The sequence below is a fragment of the Sminthopsis crassicaudata genome, chromosome 4 (assembly GCF_048593235.1).
Source record: "Sminthopsis crassicaudata isolate SCR6 chromosome 4, ASM4859323v1, whole genome shotgun sequence".
In the NCBI taxonomy this organism is placed as follows: Eukaryota; Metazoa; Chordata; class Mammalia; order Dasyuromorphia; family Dasyuridae; genus Sminthopsis; species Sminthopsis crassicaudata.
In genome coordinates this window covers 333,405,632-333,423,138 of record NC_133620.1, presented here as the reverse complement: position 1 = coordinate 333,423,138, position 17,507 = coordinate 333,405,632, and the positions used below count along the sequence as shown (strand labels likewise).

General features: G+C 39.4%; 1 protein-coding gene across 1 annotated transcript in view; it reads left to right on the top strand.

Moving 5' to 3' along the window:
- The window catches only part of SDK2 (sidekick cell adhesion molecule 2), a 426,366-nt gene that overhangs the window by 262,381 nt on the left and 146,478 nt on the right, over positions 1-17,507 (top strand). Inside the window, 1 exon segment of the mRNA XM_074260670.1 lies at positions 1,904-2,051. Coding sequence (XP_074116771.1) covers positions 1,904-2,051 — 148 coding nt within the window.

The window sequence follows — 17,507 nt, the reverse complement described above, 5'->3', positions numbered from 1 at the left end:
ATGTCTCTTAGGTACTAAGAGATGGTTCTCTCTCCTTCTAGGACTCCACTTTTATTTGCTTTAGCTACCCTCTTCTCTCATCTCCTTACTTTTTCTAGGGACTGAAGGGACTTCATTTTCCCAATTCCTCCCCTTAAAAAAAAAATCTTCCAAGTTTCATTTGGGGCTTGCACAGCTGCAACCTCTGTTTGTCTTCTGCCTTCTGGAAGTAGAGCAGAGGCAGGTCCCCAGATGTCTCTCCTCTGAAAGTCCCCAGTGGGGCAACCAGCCTGAGCAGTCTCACACCTTCCTCATTTGCTCTTCCATTTCCTCTTTGGCTTTCAGCTCATCACTTCAAGGATAAGTGTTTTTCCTCAGCAACGTGCCAAATCAGAAAGGGTGCTTTGTCAGGACTCGGATGCTATTCACTTCTCTTCCCCTCCTGCCATATCTAGACAGTCGATAATACAGTTGAAAGATGAATTTAGTTCAGATCCTGCTTCAGATACTTCCTAGCTGAGGGACTCTGAACTTGATTAGATGCATTTGAGAATCATTAGGATAGAGATGATAATTAAGTCCACGGAATCTGATGAGAACACCCAATGAAATAGTATAGAAGAAAGCACTAATCTATCCCAGGCTCAGATTTCTCATATTTAAAATTAAGATTATAATAGCATCTATCTCCTAGGGCTATTGTAAGAATCATAAGAGATAATATATGAACAGTGCTTTGTAAACCTTTAAGCACTGTGTAAATGTCAGCTAATATTATTGTGGTCTAGGAAGGAGAGCATTTTCATATCTACTTTCTGAAAGATATGGAGTAGTGGTAGCTGAGGAAAGACCTTCTCTTTTCAGAATTTTTTTCCAATAATACCTAAATGTGTATCTCTAGTAATGTGATTGTAAGTTTTAGATGTTGGGGTGCAATTATGTGATGAATTCACAATGGCCATTCTCTGACAAAAGGAAGATTTATTTAGAAGAGGTTATAGACAAAATGAAGGGATATAATAGACACCAAGAATGGTGGTTTAGAGAAGGGAGAGCCTATAGTTAGCAAGAAAAAAGGGGTTTTAACAATTAATGATGGAAAAGACAATTTCCTTAGTGGAATTCACAATTTACTAGGAGGAAGACAACATCCCATGAGGTTTGAGTATGCCCTTAGCTGGCAAGCTAAATCGCAAAAGAGATTTAGTGCCCTAAAAGAGTTAATTAGCTAAGAAGGAGAAAGACACCATAAGGAAGGGAGGTTGAGAGGGCATGGGGCAGGAAAAAGATATCGTGAGGTAGAAAGCAAAGATGGCATGAGCCATGGACAAATGTACAGGGGGAATTCAACTTCAGGAGTTTGACAGAACATATTTCTGACTGGACATAGCAAGGTGAGGTCACCCACGACCTCCAAGTGGGTGATCACAAGGGATCACCTTGTGGGTGGGATCACAAAGCAAAACTGATCCCCATCAGTGCCCCTTCCCACCTGTCTCAGGGAGCAATTCTATCAGTGCTCCATCCCTCTCTGCCAATCACACCCAGTTACTGAGGACCGCATCACTAGCACTAATGGTAAGCCTCATTATCCCTGACCCTATTTCTCCCTAACCTCCCAGCTTTCCCAGGCAACAGCACTTGATTTCAGTCAACCTTGAGTGTCGGACCCAAAAGTATTGGGAAAGGATAAGCCAGGACGACAAGGGATGCTACTACCCAACTTCTTAATTGCCTTCTCTTTTCACCATTCTATTTTCTATTTGTCCATCATCCATCATTCTGTATCATGTTATCTGTCCATTATTTTTTCTACTCTCACCAACTCTATCACAGGATCCAGACTCTCCTTCGAGCTGGCTTATTCCACCCTAATTCCCAACCCCTTCTCACAACTTCTCTCTGCTTCTCTTTCCTCTTATAGATATGGGGAGTTTTGAAGAGGGTGAGAAGCACCAGAGTGTCTCCCACGGAGAGGCGGCTGTCATCAAAGCCCCTCGAATCTCCAGCTTCCCCCAGCCACAGGTCACCTGGTTCAGGGACGGCCGGAAGATTCCACCCAGCAGCAGAATGTGAGTAGAGTCGTCCTCATGGGGCAGGTCAAGTTGGGTGGAGGCAGACCAGACATCTGGAAGAAACAGTAGGGTAACCCTCTCAGGAAAATTTCTTCTGTCCTTGTTGACTTTATTTAGGATTATTCTTGGATTATTAGTGAAAGAGTTTTGGAGAGGTCAAAGACAAGTTATAGAGAGAAATGAGTTGCCCGAGAATGAAGCTATGAAGGAGAGAGACTACATTTTATCCAATGTGGGGGATTTCAGGGACTATTCCTAACTTCTGAAAAGGATCTCCCTTTCTTTCAGAAGAAAGACAGAGACAAAGTCAGAGTCAGAAACACAGAGATATCCCCAAACCAACCTTTTATTCATTCTTTCATTCAGCCTCATTTGTGAACTACAGATATCTAACTGGTTAGGGTCAAGAACTGTGAAAAGTCCTGGGAATACAAATGGAAAAACAAAAAACTCAAACAACAACAACAAACAGTCCCTCTTCTCTAGGAGCTTGCATGCTCCTAGATGAAGAAAAAACCTATATGGGAGTGGTGGTGTTTTAGTTTGGGAAGTCACTGAAAAGATAAGGGCCAGAAAGAAAGGGCAAGACTTTTCTATTAACTATAGCAGTATTGGTTTGACTAGGAGTTCTGAAGCTGTAAAGATTGGGGGTGAGTAGTATTTATATGCATGCAGAAGATGCCCCCCCCAAAAAAAAAAAAAAGAAAAGAAAGGAAACTGGTATAGAATATGATACCTGGCCCATAGTTGGGGCTACCCAAATATCCCTGTGAAAACACCAAACAGGAAAGAGGAGAAGCATGTATATGTCACCTACTGTGTGTCAGGCACTGTGCTAAGCACTTTTTGCAAACATCTCTTTTAATCCTCAAAAAAATCCTGCAATCCCCACTTTACAGTTGAGGAAATTGAGAGAGGAAGGAGAGTAGATTTAGATGACTTGCCCAAAGTCACAAAGCTAGTAATTATCTGAAGTTAGATCTGAACTCGGATCTTCCTGACTCCAGAGCCAGCACTTTATCCACTGAGCCACAGGCTACTTCTGGCATCTGACAGGTCCCCAGGTTCCAGAACATTTTAGTCCCCCAGCAAGGTACAGTGACAAAGTTCAGTGGTACAGACATTATTTTGCCTTGCAGGGTGAATGGGAAGGAAATGGCATGTGATGAGAATGAGTCTAAAGGATCTCTGAGTACCAGAGCTAAGAGAGTTAAACCCCCCCCCCCAGAGGGTAGGGTAGCAGAGCCAAAGTTTACATTCTCTTGGGGAGGAGAAACACATGCATAGGAAATAACACACAGAATAATTTCAGGAGGAGGATACTTTGGTTAGTTAATATGCATTTGTTAAGCACCTATTGTGTGCCAGGACTGTGCTAAGCACTAGAGATGAGCCCCCCAAAAAAGACAAAAAAAAGTCCTGGTCCCTGAGGAACTTACAGTCTAAAGGAAGAGACAGCATGTAAACACCTAAGCAGTAGCAGTATCAGAGAAGGGGTTTTATTCAAGAGATGTTGGAAAGGTTAAATTAGCAGATGTTAGCAACAGATTGGCTGTGGAAGGGTGGAAGTAAGCCATAATGAGGAGTCAATGATGGCACCCAGATTGTGAGCCTGGGAAACTGGGAGCATAGTGGTGCCCTCGATGTAGTAGGGAAGTTTGGAAAGGAGGTGGGCTTGGGATGAAACATAATGAGTTCAGTTTTAGACATGTTGAGTTTAAGAAGTCTATGAGACATCCAATTTGAGATATCTGAAAAGCAGTTGGAAATGTGAGACTGAAAGTCAGCAGTGTTTAGAGCTTGATTAGGTCCATTTGAGAATCATCATTATAGAGATGATAATTAAATCCGTGGAATCTGATGAGATCACCTAATGAAATGGTATAGAGGGAGAAGAGGGCCCAAGAAGAGTCCTGTGGTATACCAACAGTTAATGAGTGTGAGTAGAGAATAAGTAGGAAGAAACTGGGGAAAATGGATGTACTGAAATCCTAGAGAGAAATATCAAAAAGAGGGTTAATAATAATAGTCAAATGCTGCAACTACACTAAGAAGAATGAGGGTTTCTCCAAGACCATTGGATTTAGCAATGAAGAGATTATTGATAACTTTAAAGAGAGCAGTTTCAGTGGAATGATGATGTGGGAAGTTGAGTTGTAAAGGGTTAAGAAAAAAGTAAGAAGAAAAAATGGAGTTATCTATTGTAATGGTCTTTTCTAGGCATTTAGCCATAAAAGACAAGAAAGATGTGGGACAATAATATGGATGGAAGAATCAAGTGAGAGTGTTTTGAGGATGGGGTATGTTTATAAGCAGGTAAAAAAACAGAAATCAAAGATAAGAGAGATAATAGAGGGGGCAATCTGCTGGAAGAGATGGGATAGAATAGGACTGAGTGTACAGGTAGAGAGGTTGGCCTAAGGAAGAAGTAGAGCCACCTCATCATATGAGACAATGATGAAGCAGGAGATAGTGGCAAAGGGCATCTGAGTGATTTTTGAGATAAGGAGGAAACAAGAGAGAGCTCTCAGCAAATGGCTTCAAGTTTCCATAAAAGTTCTCAGCTGAAAAGGTGGCAGATAAGGGAGCCATGGGAAGCTTTGAGGAAGGATGAAACGATTTGGAAGATTCACTATAGGAAGTGAAATGATGAGCTAATTAGAAAGGCATAAAAGAATTGCCTTGCAGCAGTTAGGATTCTGTTGACATTATGTAACATAAATCTGTAGTGGACCCAATAAAAACAATTTTTTTTTTCTCCACCTACATTCAGCAGCAATTGTATAGCAGCAAAGGCAGTGGATGATGGGAGTGATCTTGGGCTGAGATTTGACAGGAAAAAATCAGCAATCTAAATAAAAAGGGAGCCAGAGAGCAAGAGAAAAGGACAGAATAAAATTGAGCTGGTTCACCAAGGAGACAAATGAGAAAAGAAGTAGAGTTTGGCTTGTGAAAGGGTGATGATCTAAAAATGAAAGATGGTGGGATTGGAAATCAGCATGAACAAAAAAAGAAAAAAAAAAGTCTTGGTCAGAGAAAGGGTGAGAAAGATTGATCAGATGAGGAAATTTCAGAGTTCTCCATTTGTGTGTGACAGCAAGATCAAGGATATGACAATCTTTGCATGTGACTGAAATAGAATAGAAAAGTAAGTAACCATAAATGAGTAGGTTGATGAACTGGGAAATTAGATTGAGAGAATACAGCATCAGTGGGTATATTGAAGTTCCCTAGAATGAGGGCAAGAGTTGGGGAAGAGAGGAAAATGGGGAGTCAGTCACTGAATTCACTGAGGAAGGGGAAGTGTCCTAGAAGTATGTAACAACTCCTACAGGATTTTGAGTCTTCTAGTGTTGGGTGGACAATTGCCACCAGGATTTTGATTGTGTAGTAGATATAGATAATATGAACCTCAAAGGAAGAGAATTTAGTGAGTAATGGAGATAAAGAGAGTACATGAAAGAGGTAATGTAGAGGAAGGAGTATTCTCCTCTCAACCAGTGATTTCAAGTGGTATGGAAGGGGATGAAAAATGAATGAGTGAAAATGAAGCCAGTGCTAGAAAAGTAAGTCAAAGGTATGGTAGGCTACCTGTAAGAAGTAGCATTTGAACTGAGCCTTGAAGGAAGGGATTCTGTGAGACAGAAGTGAAGAGGGGAATGCTTTCCAGGCATAGGATGAACAGCCTGTCAAAGTCATGGAAATAGGAGATTGAATGCTGTGTACAGAGAACAACAAGTTGGCCAGTTTGCCCAGAACACAGAGTGCATGAAGGAAAATAGAATACAATAAACCTGAAAAAAAAATAGCTGAAAAGGACTTTAAAAGCCAAACAGAAAAGCTTATATGTTTATCCTAGAGGCAAAAGGAAACCTCTAGAGCTTTTTGAATAGGTGAGTGCCATGGTCAAACCTGTCTGTGCTTTAGGAATATCAATTTAGTACCTGGGTGGAAAATGGATTGAAGAGAGAAGAGACTGGAGGCAGGGGAACTAATTAAGATACTCTTGGCAATAGCCCAGATGAGAGGGAACAGGGCCTGAACCAAGACTGTGCTAATAGAGAAAAGGGTACACATGAATGAATGTAAGAGATATTATGAAGGGAATATCTCTATGAACTGGAGTTGCTATTATGGATATGGAGCAGTTAGTCAAGCTTGCTGGATCTCAGAGCGTCTAGGAAGATCCACTGGCAGACCAAGAGAAGGGAACCCTGCAAAAAGGGGTATGCCGGAAAGAAGGGGAAGTAAGAGGAGGCGAGCTTGGATGTGTGAATTTATGGCTTACACTCATGTATGTGTTGGCACATGTGTGTTTTGGCTGTGCGAGGGGAGGTGTGGCAGGGAGGAACCAGGACTGGCTTTGGTTGGTAGGTTAAATAAAAACACAAGCCCTTTCAGCACAAACAAGGACCCTCTGTGCAGTCCCTGGGTTGGGTTTGCCAGTTTGACTCCTGGGTAACTGAACATTGGAAACAACACCCAACACCTCTGGAAAGGACTGTGAGCAAAGAAATTACTTCATCTACCCATATAAGAAACTCCCTGAAACCTTCCCTCCCAGACTGGACAGTATTATGGCATCTCTAAGTTGAAAGAGATCTCAGAGGTCATCATATTCAACTTATACTCCATCATGTTACAATATAAATTTATTTGTAAAAAAAAAAAAAAATCTTACAAAGAAGGATGTTGGAAGATTATAAGCAGCAGTATCTCAGAAAGCAGAGAAAAGCAGTGGGAAATAAAACCAACTTAAAGAGAGCTTTATGAGAGCTCCAGCTAAGCAAAGTCATCGTAGGGGCATTTAGGGATGAACATGGAAGGAGGACAACAAACAGAAGAAAAATCAAAAAGATTTGCAAAAATCTTTGACACAAATTATTTTCTCCATAGAAAACAGTGGAATCTCCACATTTGCATCCAGATATCAGACGCCTCAAGGTACTTATAAAGAAGGTAAAAATGACTCTAAAGAGAAATACAGGAAGAGCAGTAAGTTAGAACCAATGCTATGTAGAGAAGATCCATCCTAGAAGCAAAACAATTACAACGTCAATGAATATACAAAATTTCTGAGGAAGGGGAAGTTACCAAAGGGACTGGGGGGGGGAGGGAATCTCAGATCTCATTAATACCAAAAAAAGTAATAAAATAAAAATCAGTGACTCCTGCCCCATATGTCTATTCCCCCCTATATAAAATCATGCACATACAAAACAAAGTCATTCAAAATGAGGGTACTAGTAGGAAACGGGTAGACTTTTGGAAGTGACACTCAACAAAGAACCACTTAAGTGAAAGGCTTAAAACATCTATAAGCTCCCATGATGCTTATTGTTTGGTGTCTTCCTCACTTGATAATATTTTATTTTTTCCAGTTACATATAAAGATAGTTTTCAACTTTTATTATCCTGAATTCCAAATTTTTCTCCCTCCCTTCCTTTTTCCCTTTCGTCCTCAAGACAGCAATGTTTATTGTTTGATGATGAGAAAAAAGCATTTGATTCTGAAGAACAGAATGCTTTACAATGTTATTTGCAAGATGTTTTCCATCTAAACTTCAAGACTATTCAAGATTCCTTGGAAGATATAACAACAGAAATAACCTTGTCAATGACCCTCTGAACATAGACATCACATGAAACATTAAACAGGAAGATGAAAATTCACCAAAGACATTTGCCAGTGTGACGGAGGAGACGCATCACAGAGTCCAACTTACATAGGATTCCGGGGATGATAACCCTCCAAATCCTCCTGTTGGTGACTGATATTATGCCGGCTGCATCAAGGCTTGGAACACTGAAGGGCCTCCTGGAAGATATCTGTAATCACTCAAAGGATTCTGGCTTGACCATCTACACAGCAAAGACCAAGTAGATGGAGCATGTCATACTGCCCAGATTTCAACATGCATTTGGATAGGCATCATAAAAAGCTTTCCAACAGTGTGCATATCTGGGACAGACAGTACAGACAATAAACTAACTATGCCTAGAGTTGAATGGTAATGGAGCAGGCTGGGTTTCATTTGGGAAATTGGGAAGTTCCTTTATTGAGTCCACACACCCCATGAAAAACATTTTGCCGGTATTTCTGTATGGAAGTGGGACATGGAAAACAGCTATCTCTGAAGAATTAAAACAAAAAGTGGAGTTTATTAACTCAGGAATCAGCTATTTTCTTTCGGAATATGACTACATGTATAACCAGTGTCAAATTGCTTATTTTTTCAATGACTGGGGAAAGGAGGAAGAGATTTAAAACTCAACATTTTTAAAAATAACAACATTTTTTAAAATTTTCCAAGTAATTGGAGAAAAAAGAAAATATTAAAAAGAAAAAAATAAGAAATGATATGGTCACACCTACACTTTTAGAAAACTTTTCTTGCTGCCTTTATGGGGGCAGGTAGGTGGTGCAACGGATAGAATACCAGGCTTGGAGTCAGGAAGACTCATCTTCCTGAGTTCAAATCCAGCCTCAGACACTTACTAATCATGTGACTAGGCAAGTACTTAGCCCTGTTTGTCTCAGTTATCCTTGTCTATAAGATGAGCTGGAGAAGGACTTCACTGTCTTTGCCAAGAAAATTACAAATGGGATCATAAAGAGTTGGACGTGACTAAAATGTTCCAATACCAGCAAATGAAGAGTGGGCCAGAATGGGAAAAGGTGTAAGTGTTAAGTCAACCAAATAACAGGGGGAAGGGGAGAGATGAACTAAGATGGTGACTGAGTAAGTGGTGATAAGGTCATGTGTTGGAGATAACAATGACAAGATTTGGCAATTGATTGGATTATGAGAAAAGTGAAAATGAGGAATCAAAGAAGACACCCAGCTTATAAACCTGGGTGAATAGAAAAATGATAGTACCCTCAAAAGTAATAAGGAAGTTCTATAGAGGGATGAGATTTGGAGTAAAGGAGTAAAGTTTGTATTTTGGACATCTTGAGTATGAGATGTCTACAAAGCAGTCATTTTGAAATGCCTGATAGGCAGTTTTGTAATATAGGGCTGCAGCTAAGGATTTCATAAGCATTGTTTCATTTGATCCTTGGGAGCCTTAGAAGGCAAGCAATAAAAGAAAATGCTGGATTCCGGGTCAAAGGATGTGGGTTCAATTTCCAATTCTATCTGTGTGACACTGGGCAAGCTTTTCACCTCTCTGATACTCAGTTTCTTCATCTGTAAAATTATCAGATCTTGATGATTGTTGATCAGATGAATCTAAACTACCTACAGTCTAAATCTATGGTCTTATAATTGTTATTCCCATTTTACAGATGAGAAAACTGAAGCCCACAGAGATGAATTGCCTTGCCCAAAGCCACAGAGATGGGCTCAGGACTCAAACCTAAGTCATCTAATTATAGTTTTTCTCTTACACATCACCCAAGGAGGCTAGTGCACAGTTAGCATGGATACTAATCCTGTTCTCCAATACCATTAACCTTTTTTATGGTTTTTCTCTTCCATATCACCCAGGACTGCTAGTGCACAGTTAGCATGGATACTAAGTCTCTTCTCCAATATCTTTAACTTTTTTTATAGTTTTTCTCTTCCATATCACCTAGGATTGCTAGTGCACAGTTAGCATGGATACTAAGTCTCTTCTCCAATATCTTTAACTTTTTTTATAGTTTTTCTCTTCCACATCATCCAAGACTGCTAGTGCACAGTTAGCATGGATACTAAGTCTCTTCTCCAATATCTTTAACTTTTTTTATAGTTTTTCTCTTCCATATAACCCAGGATTGCTAGTGCACAGTTAGCATGGATACTAAGTCTCTTCTCCAATATCTTTAACTTTTTTTATAGTTTTTCTCTTCCACATCATCCAAGACTGCTAGTGCACAGTTAGCATGGATACTAAGTCTCTTCTCCAATATCTTTAACTTTTTTTATAGTTTTTCTCTTCCATATCACCCAGGATTGCTAGTGCACAGTTAGCATGGATACTAAGTCTCTTCTCCAATATCTTTAACTTTTTTTATAGTTTTTCTCTTCCATATCACCCAGGATTGCTAGTGCACAGTTAGCATGGATACTAAGTCTCTTCTCCAATATCTTTAACTTTTTTATAGTTTTTCTCTTCCACATCATCCAAGACTGCTAGTGCACAGTTAGCATGGATACTAAGTCTCTTCTCCTACACCACTGTCTAACTTTACAAAGCTGAGTCAGACACTCTGAAAACTATCTTACAATGTTACCCTGCATTGGGTAGTTTTTCCTCTATAAAAAGGAAACACCACAATTCCATCATCTCTTCATTCCCACCATCCTGTTCTCATTTATCAAACTCCTCTTAGGTTATTTTAATTCACAACACCATTCTCCTCCATGATTTTGGCATGCACACAGATACTCTTTTTCCCTCCTCCATGCTGAATATGTGAGAAAACCATTCCAATGGTTTTATCTTAACAATTACAGCAGATTAATATTCATAGCTGAGTAGACAGGACCCCTGGAAGCAAATTCTTTGGCATCTGTATGCAGGGGATACATATCCAATGAATGCTATCAGCTACAGAGAGCTGGAGGGGAGGGGGAAAGAAGGGTTGAAGAAGAGTTCTATCTATGGGCTATACCACTGCTGGGGCCTAAACAGTGATTAGTAATACCTTATCCATCCCTTAGCTGTGTGTTGAGAGAAAGGAGGCAAGAAGAGTAACAATAAGAAAAATGTACAGGCCATTGGGGAGCACTCAATCTGACTTACTCAGTTCTCTAATTAAATTATCAAGTGTCCCCAGGCATACAACATCCTGAGTTCAGAAGAAGGGTATAGTCACAGAAAAGCGGATTAGAAGGTGGGAACTTGGCCATTCAGAACTAACCCAGTGGGATAATATGATGGAGCTGGTTAGAAAAGGAGTCTATAGCTCCAGGCTATGAAATCTAGCCCTGGGTCAGGAAGGAAGGAAACATTTTTTAAGTATCTATTACAGTGCCAGGCATTGTCAGTACTTTACAAATATTATCTTATTTGATCCTCACAACAATCCTAGGAAATATATAAAATTATTATTCTCATTTTATAGTTGGGGAAACTGAGTCAGATAGAATTGAAGTGACTTGCCTAGTTTTACACAGCTAATAAGTGTCTCAGTCTAGACTTGAACTTGGATCTCTGACTCTAGGTCCCAGCAGTATTCTACCCAGTGAACTACCCAGCTGTCTCTCAAATCTTAAGTCATGGTCTCTGCCTATCCTATAGGAGTTTCTATGCTTAGAACTCTAGCCACTTTCTTCAACAGCTTTTATCCCTGGGATTAAATTGTCTGGAAGTTCATTGCAAAGCTTGGGTACCATTATGTACATTTCAGAGAGTAAAACATAGGAGTACATTAAAATGATCTCCTATTAACTTCAGTCAAGTGCTAGTGTGCTTTCCCTTGGGATGCTTCCACAGATATAAGGCAACTAAAGTGGCCAGAACAAGAATTTGCAGTCAGAAAAAGGGGGGCAGTAATTAGAGAAAGAACTATGGAGCCAGGAAGACCTGAATGCAAATCCTGTCTCCCAGGTCCAGGGACAAATCACCCTCTCTAACCATTAGTTCCCACATCTATTATGAGATTAATAATAACATCCATCTTAAGGGGCTGTCGTAAAGATCAAGTGAGATAATGTATCATAAAAGTACTTTGTAAATCTTAAAGGGCTATACAAATGTTAGCTCTTATTATCTTATCTTTAGCCATCAAGTGAAATCACAAGGGAAAATGGAATCTTTCTAGTAAGGTAGAAATATCATCTGGTTCTCTCAGCCTCCTTGCTTCTAAGAAGCACTAAGATTTTCAGAGCAGATGGATGGGACATTGGAACTATTGCTCTGACATTTTTGTTTTTGTTTTTATTAGAAGACTACTGTTCTAAAGAGATAGCTATATCCTTAAATTAGTTGAATTTTGGCATGAGAGTCTTAAAGAGACTCTCTTTGGTATTCATAACCCCAGCACTCAGCATACTTCCTTGTACATAGCAGTTCTATTTAAATGTTTGGACAATACACTAAAGACTTTTTTTTTTTAATGTTAAAAAAAAATTGAAGGCAAGTGGGTTAACTGACTTATTTAGAGTCACACAATTAATATGTGCTTTAAGGCAAGATGTGAACTCAGGTCCTCCTGAGGCCAAAGCTAGTACTCCATCCACTGCACCACCTAACTGCCCCTAAATTCAAGTAATTCTTAAAATACACTGAGAGTCTTCAGAAGCGGATCTAAAAAATATAGGTGCATGCTGTGTAGAAATGGAAATAGTAGTTTACCAAGTAACTGAGTATAGCCATTAATTAGTCATGGGATCTTGGATTTCCATTTCTTCTTCTATTGGAATGGATGAGGTCAGTGTTCTGTTCCACCTTTGACATTCCAAGGGGGTAGACAGGAGCTTAGAAATTTAGCAAAATTCCCAAGTCTCAGTTGAGGAGAGAACACCTAATGGAAATACAAATAAATGAAAGAAGGTAGAACCTAGGTTATGGGGCAGGAGATGGGTAGAAGTCTGAATTTCTTCAAGCCAGGACCCAAAGAGCACCAATTTTATAGCAAACAAATTTGTCTCAAAGCCAGCATGACTTCAACCAGAAATCACAAAGGTTTACCTTGAATCTAAATAGATAAAGAAACTTTGGACCAGAAAGTTAAGAGAGATAAAGTAGCAAAGAATGTTAGAGAAGGGACCTTCAGGATCAGCTAGATGATCTAACTCTTTCTATGACCTCCCTTTAAGTCTCAACTAAAATCCTAGCTGGTACAGGAAGCCTTCCCTAAACCCTTTTAATTCTAGTGCCTGCTCTCTTTTAATTATTTCCCAATTATTCTGAATATAGCTCACTTGGTATTTATTATGTTTCTATGCTGTCTCCTCTATTAGATCACAAGGACAAGAACCATATTTTGCCTCTTTTAGTATCCTCTGTGTTAACAGTGTCTAGGACATTAATAAATGTTCATTGATTGATTTTATAAAGGTAACCAGGTAGCTCAGTGGATAGAGTACCAGGAGTGGAATCAGATAAATCAAATCTTGATGTGTGATGCTGAACAAGTCATTTAAAACCTGCTTCAATCTCCTCATTTTTAAACAAAAGTGGTAATAGTACCTCTTACTTTGCAGTACTATTGTGAGGGTAAAATTAGATAATACTTGAAAAGTGTTTTGCAAATCTTAAAGCACTATATAAGTGCTAGTTGTTATTATTGTTATTATTATTATTTAAAAAACAGAGAGGGGAAATAAGTTGCCAATGTCTTCTTATTTCTGTTGTTTAGTCATTTTCAGTTATGTCTGACTTTTCATGACCTTATTTGGGGTTTTCTTGACAAAGATATAGAGTGGTTTGCCATTTCTCCAGCTTATTTTACAGGTGAAATTGAGGCAAACAGATTTAAGGAACTAGCTTACACTCACAGAGCTGTAAAGGATCTGAAGCTAGATTTGAACGCAGAAAGATGAGTCTTCCTGATTCCAAGCCCATTTCTCAATCTTCAGACCACCTACCTGCCCCAGAAATCACACAGCTATTTAGTGGTACTGCAGGAACTACAGCCCAGATCTCACACCATCCAGTCCTTCATTCTTTCCCTGATGACTTATTCCCTCTTAGCTCCACCCAGGCTTACTTGAAAGAAAGAGTAGAGGGGAAAAAAGGCTTTATAGACAAGCCTGAGGATAAAGATGCAGTGTTACTTTTAAATTTGAACCAATAAATGTAGCCAGGGCAGGACAACTGAATAAGGACATTGAAATCTGCATGGCCTGAGCTAGTTATGAATTTAAATAATATTTATCCTAGAAGCTCCTCGCTTTATTCCCGAGGTCATTTATATACCAAACGGTGTGTATACTCTTGTGTGTATGTGCATGTACTCAACTGCTGTACACAGGATGGGGCAAAGGGATGCTAAGAGAGGAAAGGAGGTAGGAAAGGATTCACAGAATCACAAATTTAAAGCTAATTGGAAGTTTATGTTTTTCTTACACTATCTTTTTTGATCCTACAACAACCCTGTGGGATAGGTACTATTATTCTCACTTTACAGGTAAAGGAACTGAGGCTTAAAAAGGCAGCCTAGCATTGTGGATTAGAATACTACTGGGTCTCAGAAAGATCTGGTTCTAATCCTGCTTCCAAAACATTCCAATACATTCTTGCTGCGTGGCCCTAAATGAGAAACTAAATTTCTCTGAACATTGATTTCTTCATTTGTAAAGGGTAGGGTGAGGGGAAAAAATTGCCCAAACCCTAGATTTCTTAGGGAGAGAGAGATTTTGGTAAGGAACTCCAACAATACAAGTTATGCAGCTTAGTGTCAGCTCTAAGCACAGGGAAAAATTAAAGACTTTGCCCACAGTATTTATTTCTCAGAGGCAGAACTTGAACACAGGTTTTTTTTTGGTTGTTTGTTTGTTTTTTTAAAGCAAGGCAATTAGAGTTGTGACTTCTTACACAGCTAGTCTGAGATCATATTGAACTTAGGTCCTGCTGACTGCGGGACTGGTGACCTATGCACTGCACCACTGAGCTGCCCTGAATACAAGTGTTCTTCAATCTTTAACCACTATGGCCATGTTGCCTCTCAGTCATAAAATGAGGATAATAGTTACACCTATATCACGGAGTTGTTCTGTCAGTCAGTGAGCGTTTAAGTATCCACTATGTCCCGATACTAGACTAAGTACTGAGCAAACAGAAAGAGATAAAATATGGTCCTTGCACTCAAGGAACTTGCAATTTGATAGGGGACATGACTAGCAAACAAATACATACAAAGCAAGCTCTATGTGAGATAAGTAGCAAATAAGAAGGAAGGCTCTGGAATTAAGAGGAGTTTGGAAAAGCTTTCTTAAAAAAAAAAAAAAAAAAAAAAAGATGGGATTTTTGTTGAGATTTTTGTTGGGACTTGAAGGGAAGTCAATATGTAGAATTAAGGAGGGAGAACATTTCAGATATGGGAACCACCCAGAGAAAAAGCTGAGCCAAAAGATAAAGAAACTTGGACCAGATTTGTGGGGATGGAGGGAATTTAAGATGTAAGAAGACTGTAAAGGTTAAAGGGCTTTGAATGCCAAACAGGAGGTTTTATATTTGATCTTTAGGTGATAAGGAAGCATTGGAGGATTTAGGGAGGGTGTAAGGAGGGGGTGATGATCAGACTTATGCTACAAAAAATCCCTTTAGCAACTGAATGAAGGAAGGACTGGAGTGGGAAGAGACTTGTGGCCAGAACAACCAGCAGGTTATTGCAGTAGCCAAGACATGAAGTGAAGATGATGAATGGTGGGCAGGGTCAGAGGAGAAAAGGGGATATATTCAAGACATATTGCAAAGGTAATATCTACAGGGTTTAGTGTCAGATTGCAAGGGGATAAGAGTGAGGAGTCAAGGATGATACCCACCTACATCCCATCCTATGGGCCTGAAAGGATAGTGATGCCTTTGATAGTAATAGGGAAGTTAGGAATAGCAGAGAATTTAGGGGAAAAGATAGTGAGTTGTTTTGGACATCTTGAGTTTAGGATGTCTACTAGACCCCCAGTTTAAGATGTTTGAAGGGCAGTTGGAGATGTGACATTGGAGATGAGCAGGACAGGTAGATTTGAGAATTATCAGGTTAGAGATGGTAAATAAATCCATGGGAGCTGATGAGATCAATAAATGAAATCATATAGAGGGAGGAGAGGAGAGGTTCTAGGACTAAGCTCTGTCGTAAATCTTTGGTTAGTGGGTATGACCTGGATGAAGATCCACCAGAAGAATCCCTGGAGAAGCAGTCAGGTAAGAAGAGAATCAGGAGAAAGTGATGTCTCAAAAACCTAAAAGAGAAGAACGTATCAAAGAGAAGAGCAAAGTTGATGGTCATATATTGCACAGAGGTCAAGAAAGATGAGAATGAAAACAAGGTCACTGGATTTTCCATCTGAGATCATTGGTAACTTTGGAGAAAGCAATTTTATTGAAATGACGAGTTCAGAAGATATGTGACAGGGAGTTAAGAAGAGAATGAGAAGAGAAAAGGGGAGAGCCCAGTATAGATGGCCTTTTCAACAAGTTTAGCCACAAAGGGCAAGAAAAATAGGATGATAATTATTGGGGATGGAATGATCCCTGCCTACTAGCCTACAAACATGCTCATGTTTTCCCCATTCTCAAAAAACTCTTACTTGATCCTTCCATCCCCAATAACTATCATCCTCTCTCTTCTGCCCTTTGTGGCTAAGCTCCTTGAAAAGGCCATCTACAATAAGTGCCTCCATTTTTTCTCTTCTCATTCTCTTCTTAACCCCTTATAACATATCTTCTGAACTCATCATTTCACTAAAATTGCTTTCTCTAAAGTGGTACATTTATGGGTAATAGCAAGATCTGTTGTTCTGATGTTTAAATGAGGTAATAAATAAAGCCCTTATAGGTCATTTCATTCAGTCCAGTTCAGCGAATTCAAATTCAACACCTACTATGTGTAAGGTAGTGTGATAAGTGCAAGGGTTATCAATAAAACTCTTCCTGTTCTTGTCTCCATGTATTTTCATTCTCCTTAAGACCATTGTACCAAAATTTAAACTATATATAGTGCCAGGAAGTGTGCTGGGCACTAGGGATACAAATGTAATACAAGCAAAGTAGTCCCTGCCCTCAAGTGACTTCCATTTTAATAATAATGTGTTAAAGGCCTTATATAAATGTGAGCTATTATCATTACTAATCCCACTCCCTAATTTATAGATGCAGACACTGAAGTCCATAGAGACTTGAGTGACCCGTCCAAGATTACACAGCCAGTAAACATTAAAACCAGATTACAAACTCTATTCCTCTGACTCTAATATCTGGCACTCTTTCCACAACACCAACCCCTCTTGGCTTTTAAGATTTCTTCTTATTAACCTTTGAATAATACTGGCACCAGAGACAGAAGTACAAAGTTTTGGAAATAATACCAGTAATAATTGCCAGCTTTTATACACACCTTATACAGACAAAGCTGTTTATTACTGTTATTTCATTTGTTTATCCAACCACAATAGGAGATGCTGTTATTATTCAGTTTATTTTCAGTCATGTCCGACTCTGTGACCCCATTTGGGGTTTTCTTGACAAAGATTGGAGTGGTTTATCGTTTCCTTCGCCAGCTCATTTTACAGATGAGGAAACTGAGGCAAACAGTTAAAAAGCCTTGCCCACAACTAGGAAATGTCTGAAGCCAGATTTGAACTCCAGGCTTGGAGTTGTATCCACAGCATCATGTAGCTATCCTATGGAGAAGCCACCTTGGAAGATGAGTTGTTATTATCCCATTTTACAGATGAGAAAACTGAGACCATTAGACTATAAGCTTCACAAGAGCAAAGCCTGTCTTTTGCCTGGTGAACATTTAATATATACTAACTGATTCACTGAGGGCGTATTAAGTAATTTGCCCAGCTACTG